The 21,078-nt window shown below is 61.5% G+C and overlaps 1 protein-coding gene across 3 annotated transcripts; it reads left to right on the top strand.

Moving 5' to 3' along the window:
- The first annotated feature begins 3,824 nt into the window (after positions 1 to 3,824).
- Positions 3,825 to 20,230, top strand: LOC101946761 (tyrosine-protein phosphatase non-receptor type substrate 1-like). Of its 3 annotated transcripts, XM_065591046.1 has the most exons (8): positions 3,826 to 3,982; positions 5,915 to 6,244; positions 6,642 to 6,941; positions 12,276 to 12,563; positions 12,809 to 12,847; positions 14,376 to 14,483; positions 14,853 to 15,194; positions 17,552 to 20,230. In XM_065591046.1, exons 1-8 carry the CDS (start codon positions 3,928 to 3,930, stop codon positions 17,587 to 17,589), a joined length of 1,500 nt encoding a protein of 499 aa, XP_065447118.1. In that variant the 5' UTR covers positions 3,826 to 3,927; the 3' UTR covers positions 17,590 to 20,230. The 3 variants fall into 3 exon arrangements, 2 of the variants coding, with proteins under 2 accessions (XP_065447118.1, XP_065447119.1); XR_010600326.1 differs by lacking the exons at positions 12,809 to 12,847; positions 14,376 to 14,483; positions 14,853 to 15,194; positions 17,552 to 20,230 and having other exon boundaries at positions 3,825 to 3,982; positions 6,642 to 9,761; positions 12,276 to 12,413; XM_065591047.1 differs by lacking the exons at positions 3,826 to 3,982; positions 5,915 to 6,244; positions 6,642 to 6,941; ... (2 more) ...; positions 14,853 to 15,194; positions 17,552 to 20,230 and adding an exon at positions 7,753 to 9,761 and having other exon boundaries at positions 12,276 to 12,413.
- Positions 20,231 to 21,078: the final 848 nt, after the last annotated feature.

Raw genomic sequence — 21,078 nt, forward strand, 5'->3', positions numbered from 1 at the left:
CATTTAATTTGCCTGATTTTTATACTTTTCCCTCGGAGGAGTCGCCTGCCTGACGAGCGCCCAGTGGGCTCCTGACCTTTACCCAATTGATGCTTTAGGAGGAGACTGCGGAGCGGTGCCAACTGGACCTGCCCCACATTCACTCCGGTATCGCTCATTCCCTGCAGCCCCCGCGCGCTGTCCCTCAAGAGGGTCGAGAAGCCCGGTCAGCCCATGCGCCACTCGGGATGTTCTACACGTGTCGTTTGCTTCCCAGGGGACGGCGTCGCTGACCCGGAGATCAGGATGGATCAGACACGCAGCGTGGAGCCGTCAGCTTCACCTCGGCCGCCTGCCTGACGCCGAGAGAAGGATTCTGCTCCCAGAATCCTCTTCTGCAGTTCAGCCATGTCAAGCCGTGTTCTCCCCATTCATTCAGTAGGGCCACACCAATTCAGCGCCACCCAACTACCCCCTGCCCCAACGGAACCCCCTCCGATCCCCACGTAACCCCCCTCCGATCCCCACATAACCCCCCTACCTATCCCCCTACGATCCCCACGGAACCCCCCTACGGACCCCCCCTATGATCCCCACGTAACCCCCTACTTACCTTCCTGATCCCCATGGAACCCCCCTACAGAACCTCCTACGATCCCCACGGAACCCCCCCTCCGATCCCCACATAACCCCCCTACCTATCCCCCTACGATCCCCACGGAACCCCCCTACGGACCCCCCCTATGATCCCCACGTAACCCCCTACTTACCCCCCTGATCCCCATGGAACCCCCCTACAGAACCTCCTACGATCCCCATGGAACCCCCCTCCGATCCCCACATAACCCCCCTACCGATCCCCCTACGATCCCCATGGAACCCCCCTATGGACCCCCCCTATGATCCCCACGTAACCCCCTACTTACCTTCCTGATCCCCACGGAACCCCCCTACAGAACCTCCTACGATCCCCACGGAAACCCCATCTGATCCCCACATAACACCCCTACCTATCCCCCTACAATCCCCATAGAACCCCCCTACGGACCCCCCATGATCCCCACGTAACCCCCTACTTACCCCCCTGATCCCCACGGAACCCCCCTACAGAACCTCCTACGATCCCCACGGAACCCCCTACCTATCCCCCTCAGATCCCCATGGAACCCCCCTACGGAACCCCCTCCAATCCCCATGTAACCCCCCTCCGATCCCCACATAACCCCCCTCTGATCCCCGCGTAACTCCCCTACCTAACCCCCTCTGATCCCCACATAGCCCCCCTTGTGGGGAGCCACTGGATGTGCTGGGGTCCCCCCGAGCCCGCCGGCCCCGACAGCCTGGGTTCCCTGGCACTGGTCTGCTGTGTCAGGCCCTCAAACCCCTTCCCAGCACACACCAGGCCAGGCCAGGCCAGCCCCAGCTGCAGACACAGACTGAAACCGGCTGTGTAGGCGGATTCAGGGGCTGCCGGGGTCTTGTTCTGGCCCGGGGAGAAGGGGAGGGGAAAGGCTGTTTGGGGCGGCTCTGGGGCCAGAAGGGCTGGATCTAGCCCACCTACAAGGCCCTAGTGGGGGCAGGAGCGGGGCCGGGGCCTCGGGGAAGGGGGTGGGCGCAAGGATGTTCGGTTTTGCGCAGTTAGAAAGTTGGCAGCCCTACGGGGCCCCACCCTGAGCTGGGGGTTTGGGGCTGTGTTTGTTTAATGCTGGGCACGTGTTCGGTTTGTTAGCGATTCAGGGGCAGCGGCGCACTGCGATCTGCCTGGCCTGGCTCGGCCTTTGCCTTTCACTTTCGGTTTGGGATTTAATTCACTGTCTGGCTGGGAGCTGGAGGGGAGTTGGGGTGGGGGGGGTCTGCACGGCACCCGACATGATGGGGGCCCCGACCCTGATCTGGGGGGGTGTGTCTGCGCAGACCCCAGCATGATGGGGGCCCCGACCCTGATCTGGGGGGGGGTGTCTGCGCAGACCCCAGCATGATGGGGGCCCCGACCCCTAATCGGAGGGGCGGGTCTGCTCGGCACCTGGTGTGCCGGAGGCCCCGCTCTCGGCGGTCGCTGGGAAGTGCTGCTGTAACAGATAATAATAAAGAGCCGTGTCGGTAACAGCGTTTGGGCTCCGGATTTAACTCCCACGCGGCCTTGGCAGCTTTCAAAACCCAAGTCAGCAGAAATCAGCTTCCCTCCTAAACGCGCCACACGTCCTGCTTCTGCTTTCGCTGGAGATGGGCCGTTTCTACCCCAGGCTTTGGCGGATGGCCTGGTGCTGCCCGTTCTCCTACGTGGCGTTCCTCATTCCCCTCTGGGTTTGGCTTTGGGGCAGGTCTGTGGACACAGGGACGCAGGCTCTGGACCGGGCGTTGAGGCGAGGGATTTGCAGCCTGGGAACGTCTCAGGCGGGACAGAAGCGAAGGTGTTTGATTAATTCCCGAGTGACTCGTTTACAGACCTCGGTGCTCCGAAGAACTTTGCAGAATCGTCCCTTCCACGCCAGCAAAGGCGACTCGGCCGAGCCTGAGCTGGAGGGAGGGAGGGAGAGGGACCCTCCAAAGGACGTGCTGGGTTTAGACGGGCCCGAGACATAGAGCAGGCGATGAAATTCAATTCACAAACGGGAATTTTGCAAAGATCTGCAGGAGCCCTGAGCGCCGTGTCTAGCACGCCGAACGCAGTCCCGTCTGTCTGTCTCCAGCCGGCTGTCGTCTCTCCTCGTGCTGAGACTGTACGGTTCTCGGGGCAGGGACGTCTTGTGCAGCCCCTGGCACGACAAGGCCCTGATCCCGGCCGGGGGTCCTGGGGCGCCACTGTGAAGCAAAGAACAAATAATAAAAATAGCAGCAAGCCGGGGGTGCGGGTGAGCCGTGTGGATGTAATGCACACCCCCCCCCCAGGGACCGGGGTGCAGCTGCTGGAAAGCAAAACAAACAGGGCTTCTCCATCTTCTCCTGTATCGATTACCGTTCTCTCACTAGCAGCGGAGTTCGGGCTGGGCCCGGGGCCTGCTCAGAACTGGGCGACAGTTTTTTGTAGCGGCTTCTTGACCAAAATGACAATTTTTCACCAAATTTAAATATTCCAGTTTATCATTTTAAAAATGGTCAAATTTCCTGTTTTCAATTTAAAAAACGTTGATTTCTGAGAACAGAAGAAACTCCCGAAGCAGGGCAGGTTCCCGCTGTGGGATGAAAAGCCAGGAAAAGTTTGCAGGAAATTTTTTAAAAATTAATTCTCTGTGAGAAGCATGCGGCATTTTCTGTCCCTCTCTGATGAGGGGTGCGCGGCCGGCCAGGGGAACCGGGGCAGCTCCTGGCTCTGACACCCCCGGGCCCCTGAACCAACCCCACCTGGGCAGGTTTCTAGGTGGGGCAGGAGCGCCGCCAGAACCGACGCCACCACCAGGTGGGCCGAGCTCAGAGCCCCTAAGAGCCGGGACCCGGCCAGCGCTGACCCATCACCCGCCTCCGGGCCGGGCCTGAACCGAAACAGACCCCAGAGCAGAGAGAAACTCGCTGGGCCAAGAGACCCCATAGGGAGCTGGACAGCGACCTCCAGCCTGAAACACACGGGTGACGGGGGGAGCTGTCGTACCCCCGGCGGGTCCCCCAGCTCCCAGCCTGGGGCTCCCCCGGAGGGATCCTCCGATCTCCCCCCCCAGCCCCAGGGGTCCCGGACCTTCCCGCTGGGATCCCCCCAGCGCACCCCCCCATTGCTCCGCTCTCCCGCCCCCCCCCGACGGGTCCGCCCCCGGGTCCCTGCCCGGGTCTCTGGGGTGGTGGGTCGGTGGTGCTCGGAGCCCCGAGCGGTGGGTCCCGCCCAGCCCCGTATCCTGCCCTTATCTCGCCCGCCCAGCCAGGCCGGCCCCTCCCCTCCCCTCCCCTGCCCGCTGCAGCAGCGAAAGTCACGGGGGCTGGGGCCGCACCGCAGCGCCCCACACCGCACCGCCCCGCACGATGCCCCTCGCCGTGGCGCCCGGCCTCCTGCTGCTGCTGCTGGCGAGCGGGGCCCGTGAGTAGCCGCCGGGGCCGCCCCCTGCTCCCCGGCCCCAGACCCTGCCCCAGGGGGGCGGCGTGGGCAGGAAACCCGGCCCCGCGGCCAGCCCGGGCGGTGCCTTGGCGGGATGGGGGTCCGGGCTGGGCGCAGGGTCCCGCCGGGCCTGGGGGGGGGGGTCTCCGAGCCAGAGGGGCTGGTGGGTGAAAGGGGGGACTGGGAGCCAGGACTCCTGGGTTCTCTCCCCGGCTCTGGGAGGGGAGTGGGGGCTGGTGGGTCAGAGCAGGAGGGGCTGGGAGCCAGGACTCCTGGGTTCTCTCCCCGGCTCTGGGAGGGGAGTGGGGGCTGGTGGTTAGAGCAGGGGGGTCTGGGAGCCAGGACTCCTGGGTTCTCTCCCCGGCTCTGGGAGGGCAGTGGGGGGCTGATGGGTGAAAGGGGGGAGCTGGGAGCCAGGACTCCTGGGTTCTCTCCCACACTGACACACCCCATGGCCAGCCCCCACTACAAACCCACGTCGTGCTCCCTCTAGGCCGCTCCTGCCCCCCAGCCCCATCGCACCCATCGCCCGCAACCTGCCCTGGGGTTCTGGGGCTAAATTTCAACACCCCCCCCCGCCCCCCACAGGGACCAGCTCAGCGCTGACGCCAGGGCCCTGGGGCGACCACTGTGGGGCTGGCAAGGGGGGTGTCATGGCCACCGAATTGGTTAATGCTGCTGGGGGGTGCACGGAGCCCTGACCAAGTCAGCCCGGAGAGTTGCCCGATTAGTAGGAAGGCGGGTCGGACAGGTGGTGTTGGCTTTGGGGTGGGGGTTGGGTGTGGCGCTGACGTGGGGGTCAGACACAGGGCAGGGGTCCTGCTCACCACCCCAGCATGGGAGCAGTTGCGGGGAGGGTGGCCCCTGAGGGGAGCTTGAAGTAGGAGACTCAGGCTGTGGGTACAGAGGGGGTAGGTGGGGGGCTGGGGGCTCAGGCTGGGGGCACAGGGCGGGTAGGGGCTGGGGGCTCAGGCTGGGGGCACAGGGCGGGTAGGGGCTGGGGGCTCAGGCTGGGGGGCACAGTGCGGGTAGGGGCTGGGGGCTCAGGCTGGGGGCACAGGGCGGGTGGGGGGCTGGGAGTTCAGGCTGGGGGGCACAGTGCGGGTAGGGGCTGGGGCAGGGGGCTCAGGCTGGGGACACAGGGAGTGAGTGGGGGGCAGGTGGGGCAGGCTGGGGGGCACAGTGTGGGTAGGGGCTGGGGCAGGGGGCTGAGGCTGGGGGGCACAGGGGGCAGGTGGGGGGCTGGGGGCTCAGGCTGGGGGGCACAGTGCAGGTAGGGGCTGGGGACACTCAGGTGGGGCAGGCTGGGGGCACGGGATGAGTGGGGGGCAGGTGGGGCAGGCTGGGGGCACAGGGCGGGTAGGTGCTGGGGCAGGGGGCTCAGGCTGGGGGCACAGGGGGCAGGCTGGGGGCACAGGGCGGGTAGGTGCTGGGGCAGGGGGCTCAGGCTGGGGACACGGGGTGAGTGGGGGGCAGGTGGGGCAGGCTGGGGGCACAGGGCGGGTAGGGGCTGGGACCGTGACCGGGGTGGTGCTGGGGAACCATGTAACGGCCCCACCACAAGCTGCGCAAACAGGAAGCACGTCGCTTCCTCTGCCTGAGGCTCGGCGCCGCCTGCCCCCGCGGGAACCCAGCGCCCGGGCCACGTGGGACACGAGGCTGCCACGCCTCGGCCTGGAGCCCCCCCTACTCCCCCAGCACTGACTGGCCCTTGCCGAGAGGATGTGGGCTCCCATGGTGCTGGGGCAGGTGGGGGGCTGGGGCAGGAGGCTTAGGCTGGGGGGCACCGGGCGGGTGGGGGCGGGAGGGGGTCAGTCCCTGGGGGGGGGGAGAGTCTCCCCCCTGGCTGCCCCACCCCTGCCCCCATGCCCCGCAGAGCGGCGAGTAATCCCGTCCGTCTGTCTGTCTGTGCAGGGGGTGCCCTGATGGTCTCTGTCCCCACTTCCCCGGTGCGGGCCCAGCCGGGCTCCGACCTGCTCCTGGGCTGTCACTTCTCCGTGGGGGGCACCGTGGACATGGAGGTGCTGGTGGTGCAGTGGAAGGTGGGGAGCCGCCTGGTGGCCGAGTTCGATACCACCCCGTCGTACCCCAGGGCCGGGGCCAGCCTGTCCCTGGAGGGGCTGCGGGTCGGCAACGCCTCCCTGCTCCTCCCGCGGGTGGGGGGCGCTGACGCCGGGCTCTACACCTGCATTGTCATCCACTCCCCGAGCCGGGAGAGTCGGCAGGTGGAGCTGCGCGTGGAAGGTAACTGCAGGATGGGCTGGGGGGGCAGGGTTGGTTGGGGGGCAGGGTCCCAGGGCAGAGGCCAGAGGGGCCGTGGCTCCAGGGTTGGGTCCGGAGCCACCCTGTGGCCCCAGCACCTCTGGATAGGTCCGTGTTGGGAGCTCCTGCCCACGTGGCGATCAATGGGGGGAGGGTCCCAGCTGCATTGAGGGATCAGCCCCACTAAGCCACCTCCCCAGCTGCCCCTTCCCCATGGCCCAGCCAAGTCTCCATGGACAGCACGATGGGGGCGGTTGGGGGTGGATGTGGTGGGGGGTGGCAGATGGGGTGGGGGGCAGATGAGGGAGGTGTGGGGCGGTTGGGGGCAGCTGAGGGGGTCTGGACCCCATTGACTCCCCCCTCCCCTTCCCCCCCCCAGCCCCGCCCCGTGTCTCGGTGAGCGGCACCGTGGTGAGGGCCGGCAAGCACAGCCCGGTGACCTGCAGCGTGAGCGGCTTCTACCCCGGGAGCGTGAACGTCACGTGGCTGCGGGACAAGCAGGTCCTGGGGGGCTCCGAGACGCCTCCCGCCCAGCTGGGCCCCGACGGCCTGTACAGCACGACCAGCACCCTCCAGCTGGTGCCCAGCATCTCCCACGCCGACGCCAAGTACTCCTGCCACGTGCAGCACGTCGCCCTGGGGGAGCCGATCCAGGAGCCCTTCCGGCTGAGCGTGTTGTGTGAGTCACCCCACAGCACCTCCACCGCACCCCCCACTGCCAGAGCCCCACCCCACTGCACCCCATTCCCCCCACAGCACCCCCACAGCACCCCCAACTGCCCATCCCCCGCCAGAGCCCCATCCCCCTCTGCACCCTCACTTCTATATACACCTCCGCAGCACCCCCCACTGCCAGAGCCCCACCCCACTGCACCCCATTCCCCCCACAGCACCCCCACTTCTATATACACCTCCACAGCAGCCCCCACTGCCAGAGCCCCACCCCCCACTGCACCCCATCCTCCCCACAGCACCCCCACTTCTATAGACACCTCCGCAGCACCCCCACTGCCAGAGCCCCACCCCACTGCACCCCATTCCCCCCACAGAACCCCATCCCCCACAGCACCCCCACTTCTATATACACATCCGCAGCACCCCCAACTGCCAGAGCCCCACCCCCCATTGCACCCCATTCCCCCCACAGCACCCCATCCCCCACAGCACCCCCACTTCTATATACACATCCGCAGCACCCCCAACTGCCAGAGCCCCACCCCCCATTGCACCCCATTCCCCACACAGAACTCCATCCCCACAGCACCCCCACGTCTATACACGCTTCCGCAGCACCCCTCAGTGTCCATCCCCCACCAGAGCCCCATCCCGCTGCTGCACCCCATCCTCCCCACAGCACCGCGCCCCATACTGCACCCCACAGCACCCCCATCCTCCCCTCAGCAGTGCCTACTCCACTGCCAGAGCCCTGTCCCCAGTGTAGCTCCCCCTCCCTATACAGCACCCCATTCCCATGCAGCACCCCCTCACTGAGCCCCCCGTGCCACTGGGGGCCCCCTTCCTTCTGCCTGGACCCCACAGGTGTCTGTTCCCCTGCTCTTACCTAGAGAGCCCCCCTTAACCTGCAGCAAGGGAGGTTTCCGTTGGTGTGACGAACTGGGACTGTTCTTACTGTGGTCTGTGAATGCTGACAGGGGAGTGTGGCTAGGATAGTCTGCATTGGGGTATGGGAGACTGGCCGAGGGAGAATACCTGAGCATGTAACATGAGAACCCAGGAAGGGGTTAGAGGCCAGGTGACACCTTTGCCTGGGAGACAGAAAAAAGGCTGTGGGGGGGTTGCTGAAGGGGGAGTTTCAGGAGCTGGCTAGGGACTTGGCTGGGAGGCAGACGGGGCTCTGACCTCCCAAGGGGGCTGGGGCGATTAACCCCTGGGAGTGTGTGACCAGTGAGAAGGACTGTTGCAGTAACAGGGTCCCCCGGGGGGATCGCAGCGAGCGGTCCCGGGGCGGAGGAGTCTGCAGCTCGACCCTGGCAGAGAGGTGGTGACCTGAAGAAGGGCTGGCACACTAGGAGTCTCCCTGGAACGGTGGAAAGCGGAGAGCACAGGCCGGCGAGTGGCCAGCAGGAGGATGGATGCTAAACGCCTTAAGAGCGACCTGGTGGAGCTGTGCAGGCAGAGGGGGCTGCACGTTGGGAGGTCCACCAAAGAACAGCTCATTGCCCAGCTGGAGGAGAGGGATCGCTTGGATGAACCGAGCCCTGTCCCTGAGGGAAGCCGCCCGGTGGATGCAGTGTGGGCCCTGGGGCCTGACATGGCTGGGAGGGGTCAGACTGCTGCCAAGGACATCCCGAGACCCTGTCTACCTATACCTAGGGGAGGGGTTGGGGGAAGCCCAGCGAATACCGAGGGCACCCTGACCCCGGCGGCCAGCAGGGGATCGTCCCGGCGGAGCTCCCTGTCCCGGGAGAAGATGCGGCTGGAATGCGACAGGGAGATGAGACGGGAAGAGCTTGAGTTAAGGAAGCAAGAACTGAAGCCGGAGCGGGAAGAGAAGGAGAAACAACGTCAGCATGAGCTAGAACTGGCCAGGCCGAGGAGCAGTGGGGCCCCGGCTGCGGTGAGCGAGGGGGGACCCAAGACTGCAAAGAGCTTTGATAAGTGCTTCCTGGCCCTGCGTAAGGAGGGGGAGGACATGGATACCTTCCTGACGGCCTTTGAGAATACCTGTGAGCTGCTCCAGGTTGACCCTGCAGACAGGCTCCAGTTTCTCATCCCCTCACTGGACCCCACAGCCAGGGAGGTGTACAGCCGACTGAAAGGGGCGGAGACAGGGGACTACGAACTGTTCAAAAAGGCCCTGCTCCGCGAGTTCGGGCTGACCCCTGAGACGTACCGGCAAAGGTTCCGGAATCAGCGTAAAACCCGTGAGGTCACATACCTACAACTAGCCAACCGGGCGCAGGGGTATGCCCGCAAGTGGACAGCTGGGGCCCAAACTATGGAGGACCTGCTTGACCTATTCGTACTGGAGCACGTGTATGAGCAGTGCCCACCCGACCTGAGGCGATGGTTGATGGACCAAAAGCCAGAGAACCCACAGCACACAGGCCAGTTGGCCGACGAGTTTGTGAACAGTCGGGCAGGGGATAACCGGGAGGAGTCCCAAAGGAACCGGCCCGCCACAACGCAGAGAGAGAGTCACCATGGGACCTCCCAGCGGGGAAATATGGAGAACGCCCACCAAAGGGGAACATCCAGCGTCAGGTCCATCCAACCCGCTCAAGGGGACCCATGGGACATGGGCTGCTATCACTGTGGCCAAAGGGGCCACATACGGGCCCAGTGCTTCAGGCTCAGGGACAGACTGAGTGGACCCAACCCACAGAGGGTTGACTGGGTAGAGACCCAGCCCGGCGAGAGGCAGCATTCCCAGGGAAGGGGGGCTGGCAGTGTACCACCTGCTAAGGACGGCGGAGAGCTCCAGGACAGCTCCTCTGGGGGGCTGGATGCTCCAGACTCAGGGTTTTTGGTTTATACGGTGGGCGCGGGGCAGTCCCTGCGGAGCGAGTACCTTGTTCCCCTGGAGGTGGATGGGAGGAAGGTCAATGGATACTGGGATACGGGCGCAGAGGTGACACTGGCCCAGCCCGAGGTGGTGGCCCCAGATCGGGTGGTGCCCGACACCTACCTGACCCTGACGGGGGTGGGTAGGACCCCATTCAAGGTGCTTGTGGCGAGGGTATACCTGAAGTGGGGGGCCAAGGAAGGCCCCAAGGATGTGGGGGTACACCCGTATTTGCCCACTGAGGTATTGATGGGGGGGGGGGACCTGTAGGACTGGCCAAGCAACCCCCAGGGTGTCCTGGTTGTGACCCACAGTCAGAGCTGGCGAGGGGCACTGTGCCCTGGCCTTGGGGAGGGTGCCTTGCCTGAGGCGCAGGACCCTAACCTGGTGGGGAGGGAACGCCCAGGGACACGGCTCAGGGAGGCTGCAGCTTCAGACCCAGCGGGCGAGAAAGAGCAGGTGGCCATCCCTGTCCCAGCTGCTGAGTTCCAGGCCGAGTTGCAGAAAGACCCCTCCTTGCGGAAGATAAGGGACCTGGCCGACCTCAATGCGGTACAGACCATGGGACGAGGTGGCCGGAAAAGGTTCCTGTGGGAGAAGGGGTTCCTGTACCGAGAATGGGCTCCCCCAGGGAAAATGGAGTCGGGGGGATCAGGAGGCAGCTGGTGGTTCCCCAGAAGTATCGCCGCCAGCTGCTGTGCCGGGCCCATGACATTCCCCTCTCAGGGCACCAGGGAACCTGGCGTACCCAGCAGAGGCTGCTACGGAGCTTTTACTGGCCTGGGGTCTTTGCTACTGTCCGACAGTACTGCCGATCCTGTGACCCCCTGTCAGAGGGGGAGGAAGGCCTGGGACAAGGGGAAAACGGCTTTAGGACCCTTGCCCAGCATAGAGGAGCCTTTCCGGAGGGTGGCCAAGGTTAAAAGGGCGGCTCTGAACCAAGAGAGCCCAAAGCACAGACCTCCAGACTGGAGCGCTGGGAGAAGACCACAGCCCAATTGGAACCCCAGAGGTATGGGGGTGGGAAAAGGGCACAGGCCGCATAAACCTTCCCACATGCGAACTGCGAGTGCCATCAAGCACCCCCGACCTAAGGGGGGGCGTGAAACTGGAGGGGCTGGGTGTGCAGGGTGTCACAGAGTGTGGGGGACTCAGGGCCCTGTACCCCCGGCTTCCTGCAATTCACCATGACTCTCAGCTGGCCAGTAAAGCAGAAGGTTTATTTAGACGACAGGAACACAGTCCAAGACAGGTCTTGCAGGCACACACAACAGGACCCCCCAGTTAGGTCCATCTTGGGGTCCCCGGGTGCCCCAGCCCCCTTGGGAGGTCAGAGCCCCGTCTGCCTCCCAGCCAAGCCCCTAGCCAGCTCCTGAAACTCCCCCTTCAGCAACCCCCCCACAGCCTTTTTTCTGTCTCCCAGGCAAAGGTGTCACCTGGCCTCTAACCCCTTCCTGGGTTCTCATGTTACATGCTCAGGTATCCTCCCTTGGTCAGTCTCCCATCCCCCCATGCAGACTATCCTAGCCACACTCCCCTGTCAGCATTCACAGACCACAGTCAGAACAGTCCCAGTTTGTCACATCTCTCCCCCCTTTGAGACCGAACTGAGCGGGGTCACTTTAGCCAGTGACCTGGGGAAGTTCAAATCTACCCCCGTTCCCATGGATGCCCCAACATCCCTCCCATTCCTTGATGAGAATTACACCAGGCCCCTCCAGTGTGTCCCCCCACACTCCGTGACAGTTGGACGTTAGGAAAAAGTTCCTAACTGGTTAAACACTGGAATAAATTGCCTAGGGAGGTTGTGGAATCTCCATCTCTGGAGATATTGAAGAGTAGGTTAGATAAATGTCTATCCGGGATGGTCTAGACAGTATTTGGTCCTGCCATGCGGGCAGGGGACTGGACTCGACGACCTCTCGAGGTCCCTTCCAGTCCTAGAGTCTATGAATCTATGATGGTGTGACGAACTGGGCCTGTTCTCACTGTGGTCTGTGAATGCTGACAGGGGATAGTCTGCATTGGAGGATGGGATCTGCCCGAGGGCGCATACCTGAGTGTGTAACATGAGAACCCAGGAAGGGGTTGGAGGCCAGGTGACTCCTGAGCCCGGGAAACTGAACAAAGGCTGGGGGAGGGGTCGCTGAAGGGAGAGTGCTGGAAGCAGGCTGGAGAGATGGCTGGGAGACAGAGATGGCTCTGACCCCCCCGAAGGGGGGTGGGCTGGAATGCCCTGGGACCCCAAGCTGGACTTAACTGAGGGGGTCCTGCTGTCTGTGCCTGCAAGACCTGTCTTGGACTGTATTCCTGTCATCCAAATAAACCTTCTGCTTTACTGGCTGGCTGAGAGTCATGGTGAATCGCAGGAAGCCGGGGGTGCAGGGCCCTGAGTCCCCCAATACTCCGTGACAGATGGTCCCCTCTGGGGGCCCCAGCCCATGGGGAGGGAGCCCAGCACCCTGACCTTGTCTTCCCACCCGGCAGCCCGGCCCTCCCTGACCCTGCAGACGGTGGTGACACCGGCGGGGCTGGGCGCCCTGCAGGTCCAGGTGAGTGGCTACTACCCCCCCAACATCACGGTGGAATGGCTGCGGGACAGGGGGATCCTGCACAGCATGGAATCACTCCCCACACGGGCACCGGACGGGTCCTTCACCCTCCGCAGTAGCTACATCCTCGACCGCCCAGAGCCCGACACCCGGGTCGCCTTCACCTGCCGCGTGCAGCACCCGGCGCTGCCCACCCCGCTGGCGCAGAGCGTCACCTGGAAAGGTGAGTGTGACGGGCGGGGGGTGGGGTGGGGGAGTGTCTTTAACGAAGTGGGGATTTTCCCTTGTTACGTTGTGTTAAGCAAAAAGATTTTTTTTTTTTAAAGAATTAGGTAAGCATAGATGATATTGAAGGGGGGTTATTTGTGGTATTGGGAAGACTGACAAGCTGCTTCAAAAATATGGTGCCATAGTGGCCAGTTATATACATTCTTTTATTAATTTATTTGCATTTATTTGTACATACAGAGACAGACGTTATAAGTCAAGACAGAACCCCAAACAAAGGTAAAAATAAGAACAGTGCGTACATATAGAGGTTATTTTATTTGCATTCAATTTGTATGGGTATTTTGTGGAAGAAGGAGGCGGGGGGGTAGGGATGAGTGCTCACAGACATCCGTTGGGTTGTGAAGGGAGGGTCAGCGTTGTTCTTTTTTACTATTAAGCTGAGCTAAGTTACTAGGTATTGACAGAAACTATGTCCTTGCTTTTTAGCAGATTCTGTCTTTTTTTGCTGGCTGAATTTTAACTCCTTCCTAACAGTTGTATGCGAGTTTTACTGTTTTGCATGAATACGGTGTGTGCCTCAGTTTCCCTGTGTGCTGCACCAATACCTCGGTGGTGGGAATAGGGGTGTGTGACTTTGGCTGAGACCTCTGGGGCAGGTGAGGCTGGGCCAGCTATGACTGGTGCCCTTCCTAACCTGAGACACAGGAGGGGGGTGCGACCAGGTGACTGTCCGGAAAGCGAGACAAAGGAGGAGGAGGAGGAGCAATGGGGGTGTTGGAGGTGGAATCGCTGGAAGTTGGCAGTTTGCTTGGGGGGAATGGAAGAGGGGAAGTCCAGGCCGTCTGGCCCACGACTCCCCAAGATGGACTGGGCTGAAAGTCACTGATTTTTGTGCTAACAAGCTCTGTCCTACGTTGTGTTCCTGTCGTCTAATAAACCTCTGTGTTACTGGCTGGCTGAGAGTCACGTCTGACTGCGGAGTGGGGGTGCAGGACCCTCTGGCTTCCCCAGGACCCCGCCGGGGTGGACTCGCTGTGAGAAGCGCACGGAGGGGCATATGCTGAATGCTCCCAGGAGGGACCCAGGAGGTGAAGCCGTGTGAGCTTCTTGCCCTGGATGTCAAGTATCAGAGGGGTAGCCGTGTTAGTCTGAATCTGTAAAAAGCAACAGAGGGTCCTGTGGCACCTTTGAGACTAACAGAAGAATTGGGAGCATAAGCTTTCGTGGGTAAGAACCTCACTTCTTCATGTTCTTACCCACGAAAGCTTATGCTCCCAGTACTTCTGTTAGTCTCAAAGGTGCCACAGGACCCTCTGTTACTTCTTGCCCTGGAGACAGTCTCCTCCAAGGAAGAGGAGGCTCCCCAGAGTCCTGACTGGCTTTGTGGGGAGCAGTTCCAGAGCATCGCCCGGGGACTCCGTGACATGGTCTAACACCCCCCCAGGCCTAGCCGGCCTCAGCATCGCTCCGCCTGTGCTGCCCCCTTCCCTGGCATTGGTCCCTCCCTGCTCCCCCAACTGTGTTCAGATGACCAGCCTCCACTTTCATCTGCTCCCACGGGCGCCGGGGAACCTGTGAGCAGAGTCTGTCTCAGCCTAGGGCAAGGTGGGTGGGTGGAGCCCATTGCTGGAGGGAGCAGCCTGCTTCGTCTGTCTCTGGTTTTGGTGCTTCTGGGGCATCGTCCTGGGCTCCAGACACTGAACCTGAGTCACGCCGCAGCCCCCGGCAGGAGCCTGGATGGTCTTTAACTGCTCTGGGTGTGGGGCTGGGAGCGGAGCAGTAACGCTGTGCCTCTCCCTCGCAGGACCCGAACCAAGCCCAACTCGGGTCTGGATGTGGTTATGGCTGGCCATGGTGCCCCTACTGGTCGTGGTCTTGCTGTGCATCGGGTACTGGAGCTATCGCATCAGCAGTAAGTGGGCCCAGACCCCGTCCCCGAGGGGTTCCTCCTCCCTCCCCAGCCTCATGCGCTGCGCTCCCCTCCCCCACCACCCCCTCCCTCCGCCTCATGCCCTTCCCCCGCCTCCCCTTCCCCACGCCCTCCTCCCTATGGGCTCCTGCCCTTCCCCTGCCCCATGACCCACTCCCTCCAGCTCACACCATTCCCCCGCCTCCCCTTCCCCACGCCCTCCTCCCACTGGGCTCACGCCCTTCCCCCCACCTCCCCTCCCCCACGCTCTCCTCCCTATGGGCTCACACCCTTCCCTCTCCCCCACACCATCCCCTCTCCCCCAGCCCCACAGCTGCCCCCACCCAGCCTGACGCGCTCACCTCCCCGCAGTGTCCTCGATCCGTGCCTGGGAGTGTTGGCCGGAGGGCAGCGTGACAGCGCTGCTCTGCGAGGCGGAGGGGAGGCTCCGCGACACAGACAGCCTGACCTGGAGGAGCAAGCGCCAGGGGAAGGAGCTGGGGGCTGGGCAGCCCGGGGAGCTGAACACGCTGATGCCGAAGCTGGAGCAGCACCGCGTGGTGACGTGGCGGCGCGACCTCGGGCTGGGCAGGCGGCGGCTCACGTCGGTCGTCACCATCCAGACCCCGCGCGAAGACGACACTTTCAGCTGCACGTTCCAAGGCGCGAGGGGCATGAAGCAGACACACATCACAATCCCCGGCGTGCCGGCGGGTGAGCAGGGCACGGACTGGGGGAAAGGGGCTGTGGGGGTGGCAGATCAGCGCAGCGGGAGCAGGAGGCTGTGGGGTGCAGGGCTGCAGGGGCATGTGTAGATTGGGGTGCCATGGGGAGACAAGGAGATTTGGGGCATAGGGGGCACAGAATGCAGGGGGAGGGGAAGGGGGTTCTGTTGGATATGGGGTGTAGTGGATGTCACGGCGTCCCCGGGCGATGCTCTGGAACTGCTCCCCACAAAGCCAGTCAGGACTCTGGGGAGCCTCCTCTCCCTCAGAGCAGACTGTCTTCAGGGCAAGAAGCTCACACGGCTTCACCTCCTGGGTCTCTCCTGGGAGCATTCAGCCTATGCCCCTCCGTGCACTTCCCACAGCGAGTCCGCCCTGGCGGGGTCCTGGGGAAGCCACAGGGTCCTGCACCCCCCACTTCTCAGTCAGACGTGACTCTCAGCCAGCCAGTAACACAGAGGTTTATTAGTCGACAGGAACACGGTCTAAAACAGAGCTTGTAGGTACAGGAAACAGGACCCCTCCATCAAGACCATCTTGGGGGGTGGGGAGCCCAGACCCCGGTGCCGGGCCTCCCCCATCTCCCCAGCCAGCTCCAAACTGAAACCCCTTTTTCCTGCCTTCCGCAGCCACACACCCCAACTCCTCCTGCACCTTTGCCTAGTTTCCCTGTCAGAAGTTGTCACCTGGCCCCAACCTCCTGGACTCAGGTTATGAAGATCAGCCTAGTCTACAATCTGTTTACAAGACAGGAAGGCTGGTTACACGTGATCTCCCCCCCCCCCACACCGCCTGCCCCTCCCCAGCATGAACCCTACAAAGTCAGGAAGCGCCAAGTTCTGGGGCAGCTCCGAGCCGTCGCCTGATGCTCCCACAACATGTTTCCAGGGGCGGTGACAGACTCGCACCTCGCAGGGGAGCTCCTGGGGCCTGGAAGGGATGTGCCCAGCCGCTGGGATGTGCCATGCTCAGCCCGGGTCGACAGACACGCACTCAGTCTGCTCCAGCTACCGCCTGACAATAGCCGTGTGGGCACAGCGGGGCAGTGGGGGGCCAGGCTAGCACCGAGTGAGCACCCAGGGGCCAGGCAGGGCTGTACTCCGGTGACTAGCCTGAGCTCCCGCGGCCACGCGGCTGTTTTTAGCACCAGGCCGTCTGTCTGTCCCCGCTGGGAATGACCCCTCCCGGCCGCTGTGTAGACGTGCCCGGCCAGATACGGACACACCGCAATCGGCACCCGCATCTCCCTGCCAATACACCACCAAGCTGTCCCTGTGAGCTCCCACCCCGTACACACAGCTCTCTGGGTGGAGTGCAGGGAGATTGTCAGCACCTTTGGCGGCAGCCCTGCGCCAGTCAGTGGGGCTGGGAGCTTTTCACACCAGGGCCAGAGATTCGTTTGTTCTGGTTCGTTCCTCCCCGGCTCAAACGGCTGCCGGGATCGTGCCCAGACGTTACACGAGTCACCTCGGGGGCCAAACCTCACAGGAACTTTAGCAAAGGTGTAGAATGAAACCCCTTGTGCAGCCGTAAATACAGCGTGTGCAGCATCGCCCACAGCAGCCTGGGGCAGGGATGTTGCCCCTTTTCCCCAAGGAGGGAAGGATTCCCTGGGATTTAAGGGCCAGCTGGTGATCCCCTCGTCAGGGTGGGTAGCAGAGCTAGAGTCACCTGTCAGCAGGTTCCCCTGGGCTCGGCCGTTACAAGCACATTACGAACCCTGGGGGATTCCTGGCCCAGTCCTGGTGCTTCCTTGTTTGGGTGCATGGGATTTAAATGTTTTCACACCTCAGCTCGGAGAGAACCAAGAGCCGGGACATGGGCATCTCGTGTGAGATCAGCCCTGTCTGTCCCCACCCGCCCCCTTTCCCAGCGACGCCTGAGTCGGTTCCCTGGAGAGACGTTAAATTCTCCCCTTTACCAGCTAGCGTGGGACATATCTCTGCTCTCCAAACTCCCTCACCATCAGCGCCCAGGGTGGACAGCACCTGACCATGCTGGCAGCCTGGTTCTCTGGCCTGGGGAGGGAAGAGCTAACAAACAGCTCAGAGGCATGGGGGGCTGTTTCCCAGATACCCAGCCTGGAGCAGTTACAGCCAGGTCTGAGCTCGGTATGTCCCAGGATTCCCGGGGCAGGCAGCGAGCTGTGGGGCCCCCCAGAACCCAGCACCCACCTGGGTGAGGTCATGGGGTGGTTTCTCCCCCTCTCGGGGCAGGGTCTGTTCTGTGGATGGCAGGGCTGGGCAGTGTGGGGAGCAGAGGTGGGTCAGCTCCCAGGGACTGAGTCTGGTGTATTCACAGGGTCCCCAGGCAGGGGCCTCATTCCCGTTCTGTTCCTCCCTCCAGGTGGCCCGCTTCTGGATGGAGACATGGCCATTTTTTGACCGTCCTGCACTCACGCTACGGCCGGTGCTGGGGGGAGAGAGAGAGCCAGCTGCAAACTGCTCGTAGAGGAGAGAACAAACTGACCCCTTGTGATGCTGTGTGATTGACATGTGACTGTGTACAGCCTTGGTGTGGCCACTGTGCTCCAACTGCAAGAGAACTTGTACCAAGTGCGTCGTGTCCGGTGTCACTGGAAAAGTTGCGAATTGCTAAGTATGGATATCCTGCTTATATGTGTACCACCCCCCGCCCCCGTCCACTGGCCCAGTGTGAGGTTGTTCCAGATAGGGGAAGCCTCTTTGTGACCTTTTACACAACTTTAGGGGACTGGGCCTGAGGCTCCTTTGTGTGCTCTGCGTTGTGTGTCAGTGTGTTCACCTCAGCCCAGACCCACTCAGACAAACCACCAGAGAGCGCGACCGCACTGTCCCTTTAAGGCGCTTTAAGCTGCTAAGTGTCGACTCAGGCTACGGCTACACGAGAGAGTTCAAAGCGCTGCCACCTGAGTGCTCCCGCAGCAGCACTTTGATGTGCGAGTGGGGTTGTGCGCGAGACAGCTCTCCCAGCGCGCCTGGTAATCCACCTCCACGAGGGGAGTCGCTCCGAGCGCCGGGAGCCTGTCTACACTAGCGCTTTAAAGCGCTCAGACTTGCTGCGCTCGGGGGTGATTTTTCACCCCCCTGAGCAGCGGCGGCTCCAGGCACCAGCGCCCCAAGCGCATGCCTGGGGCAGCAAGCCGTGGGGGGCGGCCTGCCGGTCCCTGCGAGGGCAGCAGTCAGGCAGCCTTCGGCAGCATGCCTGCGGGAGGTCCATGGTCCCGCGGCTTTGGCGACAATTCGGCGGCGGGTACGTCGAAGCCGCTGGACCGGCAGACCTCCCGCAGGTGTGCCGCTGAAAGCCGCCTGACAGCCGTGTTTGGGGCGGCAGAAAAGCTAGAGGCACCCCTGCCACTGAGCCAGCGAGTTAGAGTGCTATAAAATCTACGTGTAGACAAGCCCTTAGCCATGGTGTTTGTTCCTGGGGTAACACCGCCCAGGCGTGGACTATCCGAGTTCGATGGCCCATTAAAGGAGACTCCCCTAACCATACAGGGAGCTGGTCCCGCCAGGTGAGCCTTCCTGTGGACGCCCCAGCCAGAATCCGGGTAATGGCTGCCGCTGTGAGTCAGCAAGGCGTGTAAGGTCATGTGACGTGCTCATGTGACCCTGGGCTCCATCTTGGGCCAATAATTTTCCACACACTGTGCCTGTGGGCTTTGTTTGGGACAGTAACATTCCCAGCACGTGGCAGAGGCTATCAAAGACCCCTGAGACATCTCCAATTTGTCTTCATTTCCTGCTCCGATTCTCTGGACTGGATTTACAGCTACAAGGGTCATTTGAACTATGGACCGAGGACCATCCAATCTTTTGGAAATTGGCTACGAGACTTTACAAGCCAGCCGTCTATTCCATCATTGATTCACTGCTACAGCCCTGATCCAAGAGCATTGCCATTATTGTATGCATATGAGCTAGTAACCATGTTTAAGGCTTGTCGTCTTTTCTCTATTAATAAACCTTTAGATATTAGTTACTAAAGAGTTCGATTCTGCCCAGAGGGAGGCAGCTGCAGGAAGCCGGATGGACGGCTGGATGAGCTGGGGAACAAAGGACTGAGGAGGGGCCAGGCAGGGTTGTTAAGTGTGGGCTGCTGGAAGATGGAGACTCTCGTCAGAGGGCGCTGGGCTGAGCAAGCAGGACCCTGCTGCAACGTTGTGTTCTCTGTTTGCCAACCAAGCCGTTCTGGGCCGTGTCCCAGACAGCTAATAAACCCGACTGCTCTCACCCCGGAAGTTTCAGTTCCTAACAGCCAGAAATTTTCTGTGGTGAATGGAGCCACTGACTTTCCTTGTGAAAGATCCAGTGTGGGTAGCTTAGAGAAGGTCTCAGATGGAGTAAAAGCTGTTAAGGAATTTAAACAGCCCTATGACCAAGTGGTTGTGCTTGGCCAGCTTGTTGGGGAGACAAGGTTGTTGGGACAGGAAGGTCTCCAGGCTGATTCTGGGAGTGACCAGTCTGTGACTCCGGTTCAGAGGGAAGACGGGGTAGCGGAGTCTGCAGAGCAGGACAGCTGAGCAGTGAATCTCTTGAGAGTTTACCTGCCATCCCCTGCGTTCTTATCTCTAGATACTTGGGAGATGACTTGTAGTCTGTCAGTGAATTTAACATCTGAAACCCTAAGCCATAAGGATTGAGATCCCCAGTCACTGACTGGAGTCACCCTGAATATGGACATTGGACTATAACCTGGACCTGGGAAAGTGGCAGAACAACCTTTTGCCTTCACGTCAGTTTGGGTACATAGTGCTGACAACTTCCGCTGGCAGCATGGACCATGGGGAAGCAAGGTGAAAACACTGGAGGCAAAATCCTGGGATTCTTGTTCTAAAACTTGTAAAACAGACATACTAATAAATTGTTCAAATGGAGAAAAACAACCACCTACGGACTATTTCTAAAAGGACTTTTGGCAACTACAAACTCACCATCTCTGCTGGGTATCTGAACCTCAAGAAATTGAACTCAAGTCTGTCTGTATATTGATCTTTTAACCAACACACTCTCTCTTTTCTTTTTTAATAAATTTTAGTTTAATTAATAAGAATTGGCTATAGCGTGTATTTTGGGTAAGATCTAAGTTATCATTGGACCTGGGTGTGTGGCTGATCCTTTGGGGTTGGAAGAACCTTTTCTTTTATATGATGAGATAAGATTTTCAGGAATCATCATCATATCTGACAGGTGTGTCTGGACGGAGGCCTGAGGCTGGGCACGTTAAGGGAACTGCGTTGTTTGGACTCTGAGTAACCAGTGAGGTAATACAGAGGCTGTTTTGGGCTGGTTGGGAAATCTAAGTATTGGAATATTCACCAGCTTTTGGGGTTTGTCTGCCCCGTTCTGTTTGCAGTTCACCCTGATTGAGTGACCTCAGCCGGCTCCCACAGGCAGCACCGTCACAGCAGCGCAAGATGGTACAAGTTTGGGTTTATCGTCTAGAGGGGGGGGTGTATTTGAGTACTGGGCAACTCCTCAGCTGATCTCAGCATCCGTGTGTACAAGCTGCAGTTGGGTGTGTCCCTACAGCTGTGAGCTGGAGGGGGTGTGAGAGCCTGTCACAGCAGCACAGGGTAAAGGGAGCCCAGGCTGGTGGGTCAGGCGGGCTCAGTGGTACCCCAGTTCCAAGTGGCACCCCGGGGGGATCCCGTCACACCCGGATCCCTGAGCTGGAGCCCAGCTGGGCTGCCCTGTCCCATCTCCCAGGCAGACACAGTACGTGGTTCACCTGTGGAACTGGCAGCTGCAGGGTGTGGCTGGGGCCTCCCCACACAACATCACTCAGGATGGAACTGCAGCTGCACTGGCCCAACCCAGCGTCTCAGGCCAGAAACCCCCAGGGGTGGGGGCTGCTTTGCGCTGGCTCCCCCCATACCCCGATAACCCTGGGCG

Source organism: Chrysemys picta, chromosome 4 (genome assembly GCF_011386835.1).
Source record: "Chrysemys picta bellii isolate R12L10 chromosome 4, ASM1138683v2, whole genome shotgun sequence".
NCBI classification, from domain to species: domain Eukaryota; kingdom Metazoa; phylum Chordata; order Testudines; family Emydidae; genus Chrysemys; species Chrysemys picta.

Excerpts from the sequence above, each read along its gene's own strand:
- LOC101946761 (XM_065591046.1), top strand. The coding sequence starts at position 3,928 with ATGCCCCTCGCCGTGGCGCCCGGCCTCCTGCTGCTGCTGCTGGCGAGC. Across the intron at positions 14,484-14,852 it reads CTGGAGCTATCGCATCAGCA|TGTCCTCGATCCGTGCCTGG; the intron begins GTAAGTGGGCCC and ends ACCTCCCCGCAG. Across the intron at positions 15,195-17,551 it reads AATCCCCGGCGTGCCGGCGG|GTGGCCCGCTTCTGGATGGA; the intron begins GTGAGCAGGGCA and ends TCCTCCCTCCAG.